The sequence below is a fragment of the Paramisgurnus dabryanus genome, chromosome 24 (genome assembly GCF_030506205.2).
Source record: "Paramisgurnus dabryanus chromosome 24, PD_genome_1.1, whole genome shotgun sequence".
Lineage (NCBI taxonomy): Eukaryota > Metazoa > Chordata > Actinopteri > Cypriniformes > Cobitidae > Paramisgurnus > Paramisgurnus dabryanus.
In genome coordinates this window covers 22,396,263-22,416,402 of record NC_133360.1, presented here as the reverse complement: position 1 = coordinate 22,416,402, position 20,140 = coordinate 22,396,263, and the positions used below count along the sequence as shown (strand labels likewise).

At 30.5% G+C, this 20,140-nt stretch overlaps 2 protein-coding genes across 4 annotated transcripts in view; one reads left to right on the top strand and one right to left on the bottom strand.

Annotated features, from left to right (window-relative positions):
• Window positions 1-5,439, top strand: part of wwtr1 (WW domain containing transcription regulator 1) — a 49,176-nt gene extending 43,737 nt beyond the window's left edge. Inside the window, exons 4-7 of one of the 3 annotated variants that reach the window (XR_010529305.1) lie at window positions 41-162; window positions 252-361; window positions 1,961-3,678; window positions 3,781-5,439. Coding sequence is in view for 2 of the 3 variants with exons in the window: in XM_065259482.1 (XP_065115554.1) it covers window positions 41-162; window positions 252-361; window positions 1,961-2,142 (414 nt within the window). In the remaining variant the exon portion in view is untranslated. Of the gene's footprint in view, window positions 1-40; window positions 163-251; window positions 362-1,960 lie in introns of all 3 variants that reach the window. The other 2 variants (XM_065259483.1, XM_065259482.1) reach the window with 2 other exon arrangements.
• Window positions 5,440-12,964: 7,525 nt separating this feature from the next.
• Window positions 12,965-16,291, bottom strand: tm4sf4 (transmembrane 4 L six family member 4). The gene is made up of 5 exons (XM_065259481.2): window positions 15,896-16,291; window positions 15,563-15,652; window positions 13,798-13,934; window positions 13,522-13,705; window positions 12,965-13,421 (listed from the first exon to the last, which is right to left on the bottom strand). The coding sequence occupies exons 1-5, from the start codon at window positions 16,067-16,069 to the stop codon at window positions 13,410-13,412; spliced, it is 597 nt and encodes a 198-aa protein (XP_065115553.1). The 5' UTR covers window positions 16,070-16,291; the 3' UTR covers window positions 12,965-13,409.
• Between the last annotated feature and the right edge of the window lie 3,849 nt (window positions 16,292-20,140).

Sequence of the window (20,140 nt, the reverse complement as noted above, 5' to 3'; positions counted from 1 at the left end):
TCTTTGTGGTCAGGTTACAGTGTTGTCTGTGTTTCTCCAGGAGGCGGCGCTCCGGCAGCTGCCCATGGATTCTGACATGGCACCCGTGACGGCATCTATCGGCTCTCCAGCTATGACACAGGGAAATATACCTAACAACAGCTCAGATCCTTTCCTCAACAGGTAAGTGTCTGCCATGCTTTGTAGTTTCTTGTAGTTGGCTTGCAGTAAGCGTGTTAAACATGTGTTCGTATATGTAAATGTGTTAACAGTGGGCCGTATCACTCTCGAGAGCAGAGCACAGACAGCGGCCTCGGCCTGGGATGTTACAGCATCCCTACTACACCCGAGGATTTTCTTAACATAGATGAGATGGACACAGGTACTGTGGGTCTATTTGAAAATGGGTCAATGACGTGACGTTAATTATTTGTGTTTGTATGGTTCAATTAAATGTAAAAGGGTTAAAATTTCAAAATAAATTTGCAGATTACTTGCATATATTCTCTTTTTAGAGGACCAAGTCTAAAATTTCTGGTTTTATTTCTTTTTAAAATAATATTTGGGGGATTATTGCAAAAATGTCAATGCGGTGTTACCAGTCTGTGTCAGTTGGTGTAACTAATATTTTTTTAAATAAAAAAAATGTGAAATTAAATATAATCATCTAGTTTATTGTGATATGATTTTTTTACAAACATTTTTACATAATTTGTAAAAGATTATTTAGAAAACAGAGCTGTTTTCAGCATATGTCAGGACAGATATTACAAAAACGCATTAAAATGTACATTTAATTGTAATTTACATAACTAATAAAATTATATTTATATATATATATATATATATATATATATATATATATATATATACATATATATATATACATATATATACATATATATATATACATATATATACATATATATATATATATATATATACATATATATATATATATATATATATATATATATATATATATATATATATATATATATATATTATGATTATGCTTACATGCCATCAAGGTGGATAAAATATTTAAGAATACTGCTGTAAATGTAAATGCGAGTCTTTAGACATGCAACACTGCACTGATGTAATATTGACATGATTTTTGGTAATACTTTACTTTTAAAAATAAAAGGTAATGCATTCATATTAGTTAACACATAAGCTAACATAAACTAGCAATATGCAACAACAATTACCTGCTTTGTTTATTAGGAAGACTCTTTATTTATTATATATATTTAATATTTTAATATATTTAATTTATTAATATATATTTTTTAATATCTAAGAATATTTTATATATAATATTTAATATATGTATTTATTTATTTATTTAAATTAACATAAACTAGCAATATGCAACAACATTTACCTACTTTGTTTATTAGGAAGACTCTTTATTTATTATATATATTTAATATTTTAATATATTTAATTTATTAATATATATTTTTTAATATCTAAGAATATTTTATATATAATTAAATAAATTAAATAAATAAATAAAATAAATAAATACAATTTTTTATTTTATTTTTTTTAAGGCTAACTGAGAGTATGAATGTTGTTGTATATTATATATTAAATATTATAATTATAATGTGTAATATATTAATATTAAAATTCGTAATATATTATAATTATAATGTGTAATATATAATAATATAATATATGTATAAATATAGTAATATAAATAAAATATTATAAATAAATAAATAAATATTTTTTTTCTTTTCTTTTTTAAAGGTTAACTGAGAGTATGAATGTTGTTGTATATTCTATATTAAATATTATAATTATAATGTGTAATATATTATAATTATAATGCGTAATATATTATAATTATAATGTGTAATATATAATAATATTTTATATATATAAATATATAAATAAAATATTATAAATATTTATATATTTTTTTTAAGGCTAACTGAGAGTATGAATGCTGTTATCCTGTGTACAGGTGAAAGCATGGTGTCTGTCGGTATGAACGTCCCTCAGCAGAACCGTTTTCCAGATTTTCTGGACTCTATGCCCGGCACCAACGTGGACCTGGGCACCCTGGAGGGTGCTGACCTCATGCCCATCCTGAATGATGTGGAGTCTGTCCTGAACAAAAGTGAACCGTTTCTTACCTGGCTCTAGATTCACACCAAAGACTAAAGACTTTTAACACATTTTTTTTTATATCTATATATACAATCAGCTTCTTCCATGAGACACAGAACAAAACTTACCAAAGTGTTTAGCCTGAGAACAAATCATTGAGCATACATCAATTAAAGCTGTAGCAGATGAAGATATTTCATTTTGTAACTGATGTAGGATAGATTGAAAATTATTACTTTTGACAATGCTAAAGTAGTGAGCTACCGAACAATCTCTATATCATGTTGATCAGAGACTATTGAATGCTTGCCTTTCACTAAATGTTACCCAAAAAAAAGGTAAAAAAATTTGAATTATTTTTATTAGAATATAAGAAGATGAAGCATTAATATTTTGCATTATGATATTATTTAAATCAACAAGTAAACTCAAAATTAAACAATGGCTAACACTTTACTTCAGGGGTGTTCATAAGACCTTCATAATCGTGTCATAAACATGAAGGTGTTTTTTATGCACGTTTATGACAACTGTGTCATTTGTTCAATGATGTCATTTTCAATTATGTCAGATTTATGATATATCTTGTCATAAATCTGTCATAAACATGACATAGCAGAATAATTATCAAACTTGAGAAGCGACTTAGCTTTTTGGGTTAACATTACATTAAACTGTCATTTAAATATCAATACTATGTCAAAACATTACCATGACAACATAGCTGACCACTTTTTAATTGAATTTGTCATTAAATTGTCAATAAGTGTTAAAACTCTGTCAAATAATTTTAAATAGCTTAACAATGCAACAGACACGTCAAAAAATTATACTTAACTTTATTTATATGCACAATACATAAAAAACTGACAACTATCAGAACTTGTTCTTTCTCACACAGAGGGGTTTGAATTTTTCTGACATAGAAGAAAAACGAACAAAACATTTAATCAATATCATTTAATGTAACTGTTTTGCACTGTTTTTCAGCTATATGGACCCAACACTGCATGGCTTAACCCATTGTTGTACTGTTTATATTTCATTTTAGGTGAATCGGTCTCTAAATACAATAAAATATAATTTTATCAATTTTAATTATTATTATTATTTTATTATTGAATGATTGATTTTATTTATCTAACACCTGGAGGAAACATTATCAAGTATATTAATGACGCTGTTATTAAACTATTTGACAGAGTATTTACACTTAATGACATTTTAATGATAAATTATATTTGTTGTACCACTGTAGTTGAGGTCAAGAATAATATTCATGATGCTTTTATAAAACTACATGACAGAGTATTTACACTTAATGACATTTTAATGACAAATTATATTTGTACCACTGTAGTTGAGGTCAAGAATAATATTCATGATGCTTTTATAAAACTACATGACAGAGTATTAACACTTAATGACATTTTAATGACAAATTATATTTGTACCACTGTAGTTGAGGTCAAGAAAAATATTCATGACGCTGTTATAAAACTACATGACAGAGTATTAACACTTAATGACATTTTAATGATAAATTATATTTGTTGTACCACTGTAGTTGAGGTCAAGAATAATATTCATGATGCTTTTATAAAACTACATGACAGAGTATTTACACTTAATGACATTTTAATGACAAATTATATTTGTACCACTGTAGTTGAGGTCAAGAATAATATTCATGATGCTTTTATAAAACTACATGACAGAGTATTAACACTTCATGACATTTTAATGACAAATTCAATTTGTATCACTTGTCTTGGTAATGTCAAGTGGTCATCTTTGCATTAAAATGACGTAATTGAACAAATGACACTTAATAACAGTTGTCATAAATGTGCATAAAATCTCCTTCATGTTTATGACACGTGTCATGTCAGTCTTATGAACACCCCTTTAAGTAAAGCATTACCAAATAATGTTTTAAATCTTTAAATGTTAGTTATTTTTTTTTACATTACTGTATTCTAATATTATAATTTGGGCTTAACCGTCATGAAAATGCCAAAAATCTTAGTGGTCAAACGAAATCATTCATTTTTTTATTTTTGATAAAGGTTTTTGTGGCTCATTTATAGGTAATCTGATAAACATTAAACCAAATGAATAGCAGCTGTGTAAATATAAATCACTTTATATCCAGCACTGAAATATTTCAGTTTTTTTTATTCACGTTTATTCCAGTATAGTTATTGTTTCACATAAACGTTTTATATCGTGTATGTTTTTTTTATGTACTACTACAGTATTCTTGTTTGTATACTGTAAAAGAAACCATTGATGTTTGCTCTTGACATCTGGTGCATTTATTTAGTTTGCAGTGTAGTATTTATCAAGAGCTATGAACTTTTATAGTTTATAGATTTTTAAAAATGTTAAATAATGAAAGCACTACAGTACAGTGAGGATTCAGCGAATCTGAAGATTGAATTTAAACTCTGCTCACGTACCCGATCTGATATGAATGAAAGCAGTGTTATGTTCATCTGACCGGTGAAGAATATCCCATAATATCTTTAGGGATTAAATAGATAAATATACAGCAGATCATTTGTTTTCAGTGAGATTGTGAAAGATTCTAACTGGATTATTTTGGGGCCAACACATAGTTGTTGTTTTTTCTTTCTTTTATAAGCCCAGCTGAAATCCAGTTCTTTATATATATATATATACACACATATAAATGTTTTTATTTCTACACAGGTCTAATTTTTTTGTATTGCATGTTTGATCTGTTGTGTGTATAAACACCCCATGCCATGATTTTATGTGTATGGTTACTTTATCAATGGGGTATAAGTAGAAAAATGTGTTGGATTTGAGGATTGCAGAGAGAGTTGAGAATGTTAAAATGAGACTTTAGGTCAAATTGAGCTTATGACGTCTTTCGTGAGGACTGACCGGTTGAGTACCGGGTCGATACAAGCTGTACTCGAACCCGTTTGACCTTCAGAGACATTGTGATTTAGGAAGAGTCCACACGATGGAGCTGTTGGTTTCTTTATAAAGCTGAGATCTTCTGCAGTTACATTTTAATGATTTTCTTTTCTATTATTAAAAACTAATATTACAGAAATTGTATCATACAAAATGAACTAATGCTAAAAGAAAGACTTTAGACTATCAGAGTTATGTAGCACACTACACATGGAGGCTTATAAGATTACAGACTCTGTGAACTTCATGCTGGAAAGATCAGAAAACATAACGGAGAAATATTCAGGTGGTGTAATGTACGTGAAATGTATTTGAGTTGTAACCTCTTTGAAACTGTCGGTAAAATCAAAAAAGAAATGAATAAATGGTTTTATTAGCATGAATTTATGGCTTCAATGTTTATTGTATTAAATAAAAATTGCTGTAAAATAATGTTCTCTAAATCTGTTTCTCCATCAGCGTTACATGGGTCTGGAGTCTTGGGTTCACCCTTGAGCGGAAAAAAAACTTAGTATTTTTGTCTTGTTTTCTGTAAAAATATCTAAAAATTCTTAAATGAAGATGCTTTTTCTTGATGAGCAAAACGACTTAAGAAAATAAGTCTAGTTTTTAGACCAAAAATATCAAATTTAAGTGATTTTGTGCATAAAACAAGCAAAAAAATCTGCTAATGAAGCAAAAATCTTTTTAAACACTAAATTCAAGAAAAATGTGCTTATCCCATTGGCAGATTTTTTTGCTTGTTTTATGCACAAGATCACTTAAATTTGATATTTTTGGTCTAAAAACTAGACTTATTTTTTTAGGTCATTTTGCTCATCAAGAAAAAGCATCTTCATTTAAGAATTTTTAGATATTTTTACAGAAAACAAGACAAAAATACTAAGATTTGTTTTTCTTGAAAATCATTTTTTGCAGTGTAAGTGTAAAGTGTAATTTTGCTCATAAAGAAAATACATCTTAAGGTAAAAGAGGGGTGCGTGATTTTTGTAAAACACTTTGGAAAAGCGAGTCGGGCCGACTACCTAAACTCACTTGTAGCCAATCAGCAGTAAGGGGCGTGTCTACTAACCAACATCAATGCCTGGGTTGCGTATGTGTGGGGCGGGTCTATCAAAAGAAGGTCCAGATTCTATTGGGGTAGGGGCGTGTTTGTTTAGGTGATTTAAATGTCAACATTGGAGATCATGCACCCTGCCTTCAAGAAGAGATATTAGATATTTGTACTAAAACGAGACAAAAATACTACGTAAGAAAGTCATTTTTGCAGTTAGGAAGAAGACCACAAGTTTAAGATTTATGTAAAAAAATTGTGTGGTTTTCATTTGTATTGAAATTGTTAGTTTTTGTATTAAAAGTCATGGAAGTAAAAATAGCAGGCTTTTAATTGCTGCAAATGTATGAATAGCCTACATGCACTGCAAAAAATGATTTTCAAGAAAACATTTTCTAAGTATTTTTGTCTTGTTTTCAGTAAAAATATTTAAATATTCTTAAATTAAGATGCGTTTTCTAGATGAGCAAAACTATCCAAGAAAATAAGTCTACACCAAAAATATCATATGTAAGTGATTTTGTGCATAAAACAAGCAAAAAATCTGCCAATGAGGTGGGCAAATTGTTCTTGAATTTAGTGTTTAAGAAAAATGTTAGATTTTTTGCTTACTCCATTGGCAGATTTTTTTTGCTTGTTTTATGCACAAAATCACTTAAATTTGATATTTTTGGTCTAAAAACTAGACTTATTTTCTTGGGTCGTTTTGCTCATCAAGAAAACGCATCTTAATTTAAGAATTTTTAGATATTTTTACAGAAAACAAGACAAAAATACTAGGACATTTTTTTTCTTGCAAATCATTTTTTTGTTGTGTAATCAGTGTAATCTCAAAAAATTATTTACAAATATGCAAGAAAATGTTTAGGTCTGTACTCTAAAAATACTTCACTCATTAAATTAAAAAAAACAATATTGCGCTCTATTTTAGTTGCCTCAAAATAGCAACGCAACACTGCAAAAATTACTTACTTTCTTAGTATGTTGGTCTTGTTTTCATTAGAAATATCTAAAGATTTTTAAATTAAGATGCTTTTTCTTGATGAGCAAAATGACCTAAGAAAATAAGTCTAGTTAATAGACAAAAAAAATATATGCAATTTAAGTAAATTAAAACTTAAAACAAGCAAAAATATCTGCCAATGGGGTGAGAAAAAATCTAAAAATAAGTTTTCTTTTTTCTTAAAGGGACTGTAAGTAGGATTTACCCCCATCTAGTGGTGAAATTGTATTTTGCATTCAAACGAACAGTGCTCTCTAGCGCCTCGCCTTTCCAAATGCGTGTTACAACTACGGTAGCCGTTATTTACTCACCGATCTCCTTGTTTGTGACAACTGGTTTACGTGTTCTGAATGAAAACACGTTGTGGAAACGCGTTGGTAGGCTAGTGCTTTTTGTCCCTCTATGCTATTATAGATTATCAATACGGCGAAATGACATAGAAGCCTCCTTGGACTTACCCGTTCAATGTAAGTAAAGAGAAGAAATTCTAAGCTTACAAAGAAAAGTCAGATCATTGGCAGAGGTCATTTGACACCAACGAAGATATATTTATGAATGAAGACATTGATTTTGATTAATAAAACACTTAAAATCCTACTTACAGTCCCTTAAATCAAATTTAAGCTAATTTTTCTCACCCCATTGGCAGACAATTTAGCTTGTTTTAAGCACAAGTTCACTTAAATTGTAATTTTTTTTCTAAAAACTAGACTTATTTTCTTAGATCATTTTGCTCCTTAAGAAAATAAATCTTAATTTAAGAAATTCTAGATATTTCTGCTGAAAACAAGACAAAAATACTAAGTTAGAAAGTATTCAAAAATTTGTGTACAAAAATGCGCCTGAACACACCATGTTTTAGGCCAAAAATGCATTTATTTAAACAACGTGGCGCTAAACTTGAAAATAATATAGATAATTGTGCCAGTTCAAACTAACAAAAAACTGCATTATGCTTGGTGTATGATTAGGCCTCTGAACTCTCAAATGTCTTACACTGTAAAAAATGATTTTCAAGAAAAAAAATTCTTATTATAAAACGGGCAGTTCTGGTTCTTCATTCTGATTGGTTGAGACGCGTTCTAACGTTCAGACCACATTACATAAGTATCACTGCGCCACTGTTGCTGTGTATTGATTTATGAAAATAAACACCACAGTCTATAATCATATTTTTAATTTGTCTACAATTTCACAATTAATGGCGATATCCAGATAAATGTCAATAAATATTGTTGAGTCATATCGTCGATAAAGACAAAACGTTGTCTGAGGAGTTTATAACTCAAGTTCATACGTCCGCTATTATCCACTGGGTGGCGATCTTACCCACCTTAAACACTGACGCATTCACTCAACACTGAAAACACAGCGTGTAAGTTTTGATGGCTCTGAATCTGATCTCTTACAAAAGTTATTCACAATTATTACACGGCTCTCTGGAATGCTTGATTCTGATTGGTCAGTTGAGACATTTGCAGGTTCGTTCTTTTCGAATAATAACCGCTCCAAAATAATAACGCATAGCCGGTACTACTTTTACGAGTAAGATCGCTCCGCGCCAATAAAGATCAATAAAGATTACTGTCTGTTTGGCGCCATCTTGTGACAAACACTGGACAACCACGACAAGACACAGAGAGCTTACTGAGACTGAACTTGACAAAATAGAGCATGACAGCTACCAGTGCCGGCCTGAGCCTCTTGGGGGCCCTAAGCAGAATGTGTTTGGGGGCCCCCCTCCCACCACGCGGACACAAATGTCACGCTCTAATGTTACATTATAAATGAATAATAATTTAAATAATGAAAAAAATCTATACTTAAATAAAATACTTTATTCTTCAATGTGTCATGTCATATTACCAGGCTATGGAATGTTAACATTGGCCAACAAGAAAAACCTCATCTGCTGCATCATCAGCTGTGGAGACACTGACACTTGATGAAACATCAGGGGCGGGTGGAGTTGGTTGTGCTACAAAGTACTTCAACAGTGTTCCTGAAAAAAATAGCATTGGATAAGTGCATAGTTGATCGAGCAGAATGAGTTTATTTTGCTTATTTTTCATTACTTACACAACAAGCAATAAATAAATAAATATAGGATAGCACTGTTACATCACTACCCACCATATAAATAAGATTGAAGTCCATTTTCATCACAGAAATCTCCCTACCCAACATGGTATTGGTATATATTCTCATAAAGTCCAATACCATCTCTTACCAAAGATCTTAGACAGAGAGCGCATGTGCTTTGCCTATGAAGCTGGAACGTTACCGATGTTGGAACGTTCACTTCAACACATACAGCAATGCTAGCTAGGGGTGTGATATATCACAAAACTCACGGTTCGGATCACATTATGGTTTTTGAGGCACAGATCTGATCATTTTTCGGATCAGCAGAATAAGGGGTTGGAAAAACTAATAAAAAAATGAAGAAATTACTTACAAACATTTATAAAAAGAACAAAGTTGCACATTAAGTAAGGGCTAAAATTAGCATTAGGAACAGAAATCAAATCAAATGAATCATAACACAATATTGTATGAATTAAATATAATTATTCTTTTTTAGAGCTACAGAAGTGATTTTCTCTTTGTCTTGGAAGGTTTGATTAACATTAATGACACAGACTTAAGTAGGTTAATTAAGGTTACTGTCTCTTTAAGAGAAGCACGGACCTGGTTTCTGCTTAATCTATACATAAACCGTCTAAAGACATAAACAACTGTTTTTATTGGAAAAGAGTACTGTGGAGATCATTTTGTTTGTATGTGCCCTGTCAAGAACAGAAAGATTTTGTGTGTGCCCTACTAAGTGCACTTATACGCGGCGCGCTCACACAGACGGAAATACAGACGGCGGAGCATAAAAACGTTATGTTCTTTTCAGTGCTCTATTCCTCAAATATATGTTAATGGACTACAGTATGACACAAAATAGCGGAACTCTCTCTAAAGTTTAAACATCAAGTGTTAGTGTTCTGATCTCTGAAGGGAGCTGGGCTGGACAATTTAAACCGCATGGGCTTGCAGAATACTGCTCACTTTAGCGCCTTTTTGCGGGATAAATTGTTTAAAATCACTTGAAATGTTAACTTTTGCAAGCCTTTGAAACACGTGCAAATGATAAACTTTCACTATTTAAGCGCATGCGAGCCGAACCGTGGGTCGATCACGGTCACGGATTAACGTCGATCTGTCACACCACTAACACAAATTAAACATACTGTATATAATCATGCAAACATACCTTTATCTTGCTCTTTTTTCTCATCCTCGGTCCTTTTCTTTGTTCTCTTTTCGGCCCCAGAGGGATATATCCTTTTTTTTGACATCTCAAATGGCTCATCATTGTTTACAGTGAGTGACGACGTTGTGCACTTGCGCGCTGACGCGCAGGTGTCTATGTTGCGCCTGACTAAAACGCTAGCACTGCAGACACATAGTTGTCTGCAAATCAAAATTTTCTTGTCTTTAATTATTCATTTATAAATTCGTATTCATTCATTCATCCATTTATATTACCTGTTTAAGTTATTTAATTGTATAAAAAATAAAAATAAAAAAACGATTGGGGCGGGGGCCCCCTGGTGGCCAGCGGGGCCCTAAGCAGCCGCTTGGTTCGCTTATGCCTCGGGCCGGCCCTGACAGCTACGAAGCCAACACACAAAAAAATACAGAATGGGCATTAAAACTTCTCAAAGACTGGCTAAAAGAGAAAAAAATGGAGACAGACAAGTATGAAGCAGAGGATCTTAATAAGGTATTACGATCATTTTATGCATCTGTGCAAAGTTTCGCGGAAGGATAAAAATGTTAATTTAAAACAAATATGCCAATAAAATGTTTCAAATTCATATTCATGTCCAGTTTTTTTTCTTATGTGGCAAGTAGCCGTGTAATAAGCGGGATAATGTAGAGGCAGCTAGTAGTTATCGCGAAATAAGCCCCTTCAGTGTGAAACAAGTGATCACACTGTCGGGGCTTATTTCCCGATAACTACCGGCTGCCTCTACATTATCCCTTACATATGGAATTATCTCCGCTTTTAGCTAAACAATTTGAGAGGTGATAAGAGAACAATGAAGGTAGGATGAATGAAAGTTTTTTTGTTTGAAAGCGGATAGTCTGTTCTTTCATTTGATATTTTATGTTTATTTAAAGAAGATAATTTTCTGCAAGGCGTTAAACTAAAACTGGGTGGCAACTTAAAAAAAAAAACGCTGACGGGGAAAGAGTTCAGCATGCTTCCAAACATATTTGATCATCAATTCAACAGCACAATATAAATGTTAATGTATAAATCAGATAAATGGTGATTTATAAAATAAACACCACAGTCTTAAAACATATTTTCATTGTGTCTTTGCTGCATATGTGTTGGTTGGGAACTGCGCTCTGTTTCAGTCACACTTGATTCTGAGGAACTACTTTGTTTGGCGGAAGAGTAATATTTGTACTAATATAATTACAACTTATTTGTGTTATATTTTATAAAATCCCGCTAACGTTATGCATATGAAGTAACCGTTTTATAAACGCAATAAACCCCTCGAAGCGTTGGGTTACCAGTGCATTTTATAACAGCTAAGGGGGTTTTTATAACGCCCCTTAACTGTTATAAAATGCACTGGTAACCCACTGCTTCTCGGGTTTATTGCTTTAATATTTTTGTCTTGTTTTCAGTTAAAATATCTAAAAATTCATAAATTAAGATGCTTTTTCTTGATTAGCAAAAGGACCCAAGAAAATAAGTCTAGTGTTTTGAATTGTTCTAGAATTTAGTGTTTAAGAAAAATGTTCACGATTTTTTTGCTGGCCCCATTGGCAGATTTTTTTTGCTTGTTTTATGCACAAAATCACTTAAATTTGATATTTTTGCTCTAAAAACTAGACTTATTTTCTTGGGTCATTTTGCTCATCAAGAAAAAGCATCTTGATTAAACAATTTTTTTAGATATTTTTACCGAAAACAAGACAAAAATATTTTTTTTAATTATTTTTTTTTGCAGTGTAAAAACAACCACCAGAGCAATGTTTATGGTAACCGTGGTATAAGTGGAATATTTGACTCATGTCCTTTAAATTATTTGAAAATAATGCTCACCTGCGGTGCATTACAACCTTGGGTGTGCATTATTTTTTTATAATTCAAAGGCCCGTCGTCAATTATTCCTAGTCATAGTATTTTTTTTCTCATCTTTTTTTAAATTAAAGCCTGCAAATATATTCTGATTAAAATAAAGACAATCACATAAGACAATCATTTAAAGGTCCTATTCCTACCTGTTTTTTTAAAAGATACTCAACAATTACTAAATATTTTTAAATCATGTTGATGATAAGTAGAAGTAGAAGAATAAACAGAAATATCATTGAAGGTGTGAACATAAATGATATCTCAGGTTCTACTTGATCAGTTCAGTCAGTCATCGGTTGAATTCATCATGTACACATAAAGTTAATGATTCTCGAATGAAGATCCTCCATAAAACAACATTCCCCTCATAAAACCTCTGATAAAAGATCAACATCACAAAGTCGGAACAACAAACATTTACTTTAGCCAAGAAGACCGGGAATAAGTTATAAAATTACATAAGAACAAAAGTACAGCGTATAATCAATGCTCGTGCGCAATACTCTGTGTGCGTATTTCACGATGAAATCTGAAGGATAGCAGCTGTTGTTCATGCAGAAATCTCTAGAGTCTCTAAAGCTGCTTTTCAGATCATCTCATCGTCCTTCCTGCTGTTTCCTGTTTTTCCTCGAGTAAAAATTCCCAAAATAATTTTGCTGAGTGAGGTGGAAAGTGTAAGTAATAACAAGGACAAAGATTGTTTACATTCCAAATTTATTAAGTCTTTTTATACTGTATATTAAAATAAGACAATAAGACGTTTTAAATGATTTCCTGAGATATAAATCTGTTATTTATTGATCAAATATTTCATTTATTAAAAATATTTAGAAAATAACATTAACCTTTTAATAAATAAATATCTATCTATGTATCTCTATATATTTATAAATTGTATGGCTATATCATATTCACAATTATATATATAAACATTATTTAACAATATAACATCTCTATTGCCTTCATAAGCTGTCAGCCATCAGGCAGACTTTGAACAGGCATGGAAGAAAAAACAACAACAATAAACAAACAAGCAAAACCCATCCAGACAGTATAAATACAAATCATGAGGTGATAAATGGATGCAGATTCAGATTTGATGTAGATTTGTACTAAAGAGTCAGAAATCCAAGACCATTCGGAGTTTAGTCTGAGCCCTGTGGGTACAAATAAAGTCAAGTTATTTTAACAACACCAAACCTTTCCATTATTAAACGTCTAAACTTTGGTAGCATGCTTAAGTGTGTTGAGACGTACCCCACAGCAGCCGCAGCAGTCTCCGCAGATAGTACCGATCAAACCATTGATCACCTGAAAGAGACAAAGTCCAATCTCGATCAGACTCGCCACCATCAGGATAGAGAACAGGGTCAAGTGCCATGTGATAATGCCTGATGGTTTCACGCATAGATCCCAAATCGAATTATTCGACAAGTAGTTCCTAAAAGATAAAGAAAACATACATTCAAATACAGAAGCTCTATTATGCCCATTGACTTTATCACCTGAGGCGAGTTAATAATAAATGCATACCCATTCTCAAATGGGTACGTAACATTTTGGTCGTTGATGAAACATTTAGGTCCGTGATTAATGGCCACACCAGATACAATCACAGCGTAACCGGCACCCACAACACCAACTGCAGCGAAGATAATAGAGCCGAACATCTGAATACGAAAGAAAGAAACCAAGTTAAAACACACAACTTGAAATGTTACATGAAACCTGTTAAATTTGACCTTATATGCAAATGTTTGGGCTTGTAAAATTGAATTGAATGGATTGGATTGTCATTCATGTTTCTTTAAAGTTATTCTGAAATATTGAAAGCTCTACAATAACAACTGAATTAATAAACCTGTACAGTTTTTTAAATAGATATTTTGTTATATGCACTGAAAAAATAATTCATTCAATTTGCTAAATTTTTTTAAAGTAAGTGGTTGCAACCAATTTATTAAGCTACATTTAAAAAAAGAAAAAAACTTGTTTAAATGTAGCTTAAATTAATTGATTGCAACTACCTTAAAAAATTAAGTAAATTGAGTAAATTGAATGTAACATTTTTTCAGTGACAAAAATGGTTTGGCAAGATGAAAAATTCAAAAATCTTTTTAAAAAACTTGTTTTAAAAGCAAGCATCAGGTTTATTTCAATGTACATAGTGTAGCTGCTATCCAGTCTCACAAGGTTTCGTGATGTAGTCACGTATTTTTTGGTTCTTTTTTCGTGATATTATCACGAATTTTCGTGTTTTTTCGTGATCGTATAACAAATTCTTGTTTTCGTGTGATTATTATCACGTATTGGTTACTCAACTGCTTTTTCTTATTTTTAAACCATTGACGCTTCGGTTTAGGGTTAGATTTGGTTTAGGCGATAAATATTACATTTGAACCATTTTTATGAAAGTTAAGACCTGAAAATGTCAAATGGTGTAACCGCCAATTGCAGAAAAGAATAAGAAATATAAAATATTTTATCCACCTTGATGGCATGTAAAGCATAATCAAAAACACATTTTATTATAATTTTTAAATATTTTTATATTTTTTTATTTTATTTTTATAATTTTTTTATTTTTTATAAATGTACATTTTAATGCATTTTTGTAATATTTGTCCTGACATATGCTGAAAACAGCTCAGTTTTCTAAATAATAAAACAAATTATGCAAAAATGTATTCAAAAAAATCATATTACACTAAATTAGATGATTATATTTTATTCCACATTTTTAATGAATACATTTATATGGTAATACTTTATTTTACGGTGTCTTTGTTACACATGTTACATGTAATTATTATAGGAATAACAGTTAATTATGCATAATTACATGCAACTAACCCTAAACCAAACCCTAATCCTAACCCCAACCCTATAGTAAGTACATGTTATTAATGATTATTACTTAGTACTTAAATGTATAATTACACTGTAACAGTGATACCGTAAAATAAAGTGTGACCATTTATATTTTCATTTTAAATAATACTAGTTACACCAAATGACAAAGACTGGTTATACCACATTGACATTTTTGCAATTATCCCCCAAATATTCTTTCAAAATTAAATAAAAAATTTTAGACTTGGTCCTCAAAAAAGAGAATGTAATCTGCAAATTTATTTTGAAATTTCTACCGTTTTACATTTATTGTACAGTCATTGACCCATATATTACTTTCAAATGTTTTTGTTTTTTTGGAATGGTGTAGAAATATAATTTGTCACGTTGACACAAAACTCCTTGAAAGACATTTTGGTTTGGAGTCAAACATAAGTTTTCTCACCGCAAATCGTTTTCCGCAGCTTTCATTCCCACAGCAGCCACAACAGTCATTGTTCTTCATTCCCAGGAAGACCAGTGCAGGAAAAATCATCTAAACGCAGATAAACCCACATCATCTTACTTTACACCTTTCTAATGGATATATAAAGTATTAAATAAAAAATATCAACTAACATAAAGTTTCCTTATAAAATATCAGCAAGAGGGATTCATATTAAATTAACCAATTTACAAAATATAAACACACAATATATTTCACTTAAATGTTTGATGCGCTACAGTTTACAAAATAATAGTTCTGTAAAACAAATGCACATAATCAAACAAATCTTACCAGTACACCAGATCCCAGAAGTCCTCCTAGATAAAAGACTTCATCTGTGATGTCGGCGGTGTTATCAGCAACTTTACCTCCAGGGAAAAACAGCAGAATATTACAGAGGACACACAGGATGGACAGAGGTAACAGGGTTATCCCCAAACATTTAGCAAAACTTCCGGAACACATCTTTCAGTTTGTCCTATAGATAGAGTCCACAAAAAAGAGGCTATGCGATGGCTCTGGTCTCTCCGAGTCCTTTATTTCAGTGTGGTTTACTCTTCTTTGCTTCTGCAGGTGAATGTCGTTGTGTATATATATATGTACACCCCTGATGGGGTGTAGGTGTGTGACGTCACCTGAACACTCACCTGTAAATGTATAACATTAATCTGGTAGAGCCCACACAGTCTATCAGCACTGAGTCACAAAACCTAACCCATCTTTACAATAGCTAAAGATAGATTTACCTATCTAGGAATTCTCCTAACTAGAACGTTTATCTAAAGCTAACTACGCCCCTCTTTAAAAAAAAAGAAAAAAAATTCATCTGGAACTATAAATCCCAGCTATTATTAATATATTTAAGTGGTGTAATGGTATAAGAGTCTCATGTTTTATTATTATCTCATATCAGTACTCATAGTTATGACTTAAGGATGTTGTTAAAGGGGTCATAGCATGAAAATCTGACTTTTTCCATGTTTTAGTGCTATAATTGGGTCCCCAGTGCTTCTATCAACCTAGAGAATGTGAAAAATAACAACCCAGTAACTTAGTTTGGTAAGCCATTTTTGCAAGAATGTGAAAAATAAGGTCGTTCAGATTTTACCTGTTTTGTTAGGAATGTATCAAGTTCAATTATAATAATACCGCCCCTTAATCTGCACTATCCAACCACAGCAGTGCAGAGAGAAAGAGAGAGAGAGAAATAATAAATGACAGCACAATTGAGTTTCAATGGCAACAAACCACCAGCATTGCGATCAGTGTTTGCATTTCATCCGCTCATTTGCATTTTAAAGGACACACCCAAAAACTGCACATTTTTGCTCGGACCTTAAAATTGGAATTTTAACATAAATAATAATAATAAATTATAAATATAATTTATAATATAATTTAATTATTATATAAATATAATTTAATAAATTATCTGTGCGGTATTTTGAGCTCAAATTTCACATAGGCACTCTGGGAACACCAAATACTTATTTTACATTTTTTTAAATCTTATAATATGTCCTCTTTAAACATATTTTCAAAATAACGCAGCGTCTCCTACTGATTTTGTGGCTTAGTAAATTTAACTAAATAAAATGAGTAAATTCTATTTTTTTAAAAATGTATTAATGTTTTTAACCAAATTTTAGTAAAAATAACCCAAAAAGATGAGTAATTCTAAATGAACACATTAATTAGTAAATTTAAAAAAAGTTTATCATGTAAAATTTGTAAGAAGGAAATTAAAATTGTTTGGTTGAAACTACTTAATTTATTTTAGTAAATATAACTAACTTGGCAGTGGACTAAAAATAATAGGCTGTATGTATTTAAAAAATAGTGCATCATTTTTGCATCCACATTTCAAAGTTAATTTTACATGGAATTTTAAACAATTGTTTAAATAGCTTAAAATTCCATGTAAAATTTACTTAAAAATTGCAATTGTTTAAATTGTTTAAAATTCCATGTAAAAATTACTTAAAAAAGTGGATGCAAAAATGATGCACTATATTTAATTTTTTAAGTAAATCCAGCAAAATGTAATTAAAATTGTTTGGTTGAAATTCCTGGAATTATTTTAGTGTATATATATCCAACTAGGCTGTGGACTAAAAATAATAGGCTGCATTTACTTAAAAATATAGTGCATAATTTTTGCATCCACATTTCAAAGTAAATTTTACATGGAATTTTAAACAATTCTTTAAATTGCTTAAAATTCCATGTACAACTTACTTAAAAATTTGCAATTGTTTGAACTGCTTAAAATTCTGTGTAAAACTTACTTAAAAAATTCCAATTGCTTAAATTACTTAAAATTCCATGTAAAACTTACTTAAAAAATTTGCAATTGTTTAAATTGCTTAAAATTGTGTGTAAAACGTACTTTAAAATTTGCAATTGCTTAAATTGCTTAAAATTCTGTGTAAAACTTAATTTAAAAAATTGCAATTGCTTAAATTGCTTAAAATTCCATGTAAAACTTACTTAAAAAAATTGCAATTGTTTAAATTGCTAAAAATTCTGTTTAAAACGTACTTTAAAAATTGCAATTGCTTAAATTGCTAAAAATTCTGTGTAAAACTTAATTAAAAAATTTGCAATTGCTTACATTGCTTAAAATTCCATGTAAAACGTACTTAAAAATGTGCAATTGTTTAAATTGCTTAAAATTCTGTGTAAAACTTACTTAAAAAAATTGCAATTGCTTAAATTGCTTAAAATTCTATGTAAAACTTACTTAAAAAATTTGCAATTGCTTAAATTGCTTAAAATTCTGTGTAAAACTTAATTAAAAAAATTGCAATTGCTTACATTGCTTAAAATTCCATGTAAAACTTGCTTAAAAATGTGCAATTGTTTAAATTGCTTAAAATTCTGTGTAAAACTTAATTAAAAAAATTGCAATTGCTTACATTGCTTAAAATTCCATGTAAAACTTGCTTAAAAATGTGCAATTGTTTAAATTGCTTAAAATTCTGTGTAAAACTTACTTTAAAAAATTGCAATTGCTTAAAATTCCATGTAAAACTTGCTTTAGTTATTCATTTAGCTGACACTTTTATCCAAAGTGACTTACAATTGTTTTATATGTCAGAAGTCTCACGCCTTTGGAGCAACTAGGGGTTAAGTGTCTTACTCAGGGACACAATGGTGTGTCACAGTGGATTCGAACCCGGGTCTCTCACACCAAAGGCGTGTGTCTTATTCACTGCGCTATCACCTGTGAATGCAAAAATTATGCACTGTATTTTAATTTTTTGTTAATCCAGCATATTTTTTTTTCAGTGTAATAATATAAATATATAAACAACAATATTATAACAAAACCACATAATTAAACGATTGAGCACACAGATTTTTATTTAAATATTTTGAATTCAGTAAACTGAAAATCGTTCATTCAAATGTCATAATCATAGAGTGGGTTATGGTTTTATACTTTAATAAAAATCTCTGTGTAAATGATGGTCTAACTACAACATTAAATAGTCACTTTAGCATTCTTTCTTATTCTTCAATGCTAAATGTAAATATTATCTCAAGTACAGTATATGCAAATATTAACCTTACAAAAAAGTTAAAAAGTTTTTAACTGTACTGATATGTCAGTAATTACTTCCTCAGAAAAGCACACATGAAAATTTAAAAAATTTTGTGTGATTAACTGTCCCCTCTTTATTTAATAAGTATTATTGCTTTTTATATGTAATTGCTTTTTGTTAATTCACAGAATTGAGTACAGGATGTTGTCTCCCAATAACCTATTTTGTCAATTTTTATCCATTACACATGTATTATTCCCTCATCTTAAATAGAAAACAAGAGTATTGACTAATATTTTTTTCTGATGTCTGAACTCTATAAATATAAACAAGCTTTGTCTCCAAGTGTATTATTTATAAAAACAAGGCATTCAATTGTCTTTATAGAGTAAACTCATAAATAATTAAAATATGATTCTCTCAATATCTGACTTTATCTTTCTAAATGGATTACCCTGCTTATGTAAGCTCATATACAGTTTAAATATAGCACACAATGCATTGCTTTTATAGCACACCTACAATAAACTTTGAACTTTATGGAAACTGGATGTGTGAGGAAATTTCAGGCCAAACAGAAATATTTACAGCATAATAAAACACGTTTGTGTAGTTATTTTAACCGTGTGATAAATACATTTTATTTTACTGTGAGTAATTTAATTTCCTGAATGTGGTATCAATGTAATTTAAGAACTGAACTTTTTATCATGTGAGGTGTTTGTGAGGTATTTTTGTTATATATGTTTCAATAACACATGAAACATGGCACACAATGACCTGATTGAGGCCACCATCAGGCCCACCAACTAGTGTTGAAAAAACTCTGTACAATAGCTGACAGTGTTTTAAATAGATCCAGCAAGAAAGAGTTACCCCTGTGACCACGACCACGCCTCACTTTAATTTCCAGATGTATTCATTTACTTTGTGTATTGCTGGATCAGTTCCCAGAGTTCCTCTGATTTCACTGAAATGAAACCATGAT

Excerpts from the sequence above, each read along its gene's own strand:
- tm4sf4 (XM_065259481.2), bottom strand. The coding sequence starts at position 16,069 with ATGTGTTCCGGAAGTTTTGCTAAATGTTTGGGGATAACCCTGTTACCT. Across the intron at positions 15,653-15,895 it reads TTCTGGGATCTGGTGTACTG|ATGATTTTTCCTGCACTGGT; the intron begins GTAAGATTTGTT and ends ATCTGCGTTTAG. Across the intron at positions 13,706-13,797 it reads ACGTACCCATTTGAGAATGG|GAACTACTTGTCGAATAATT; the intron begins GTATGCATTTAT and ends TTTATCTTTTAG.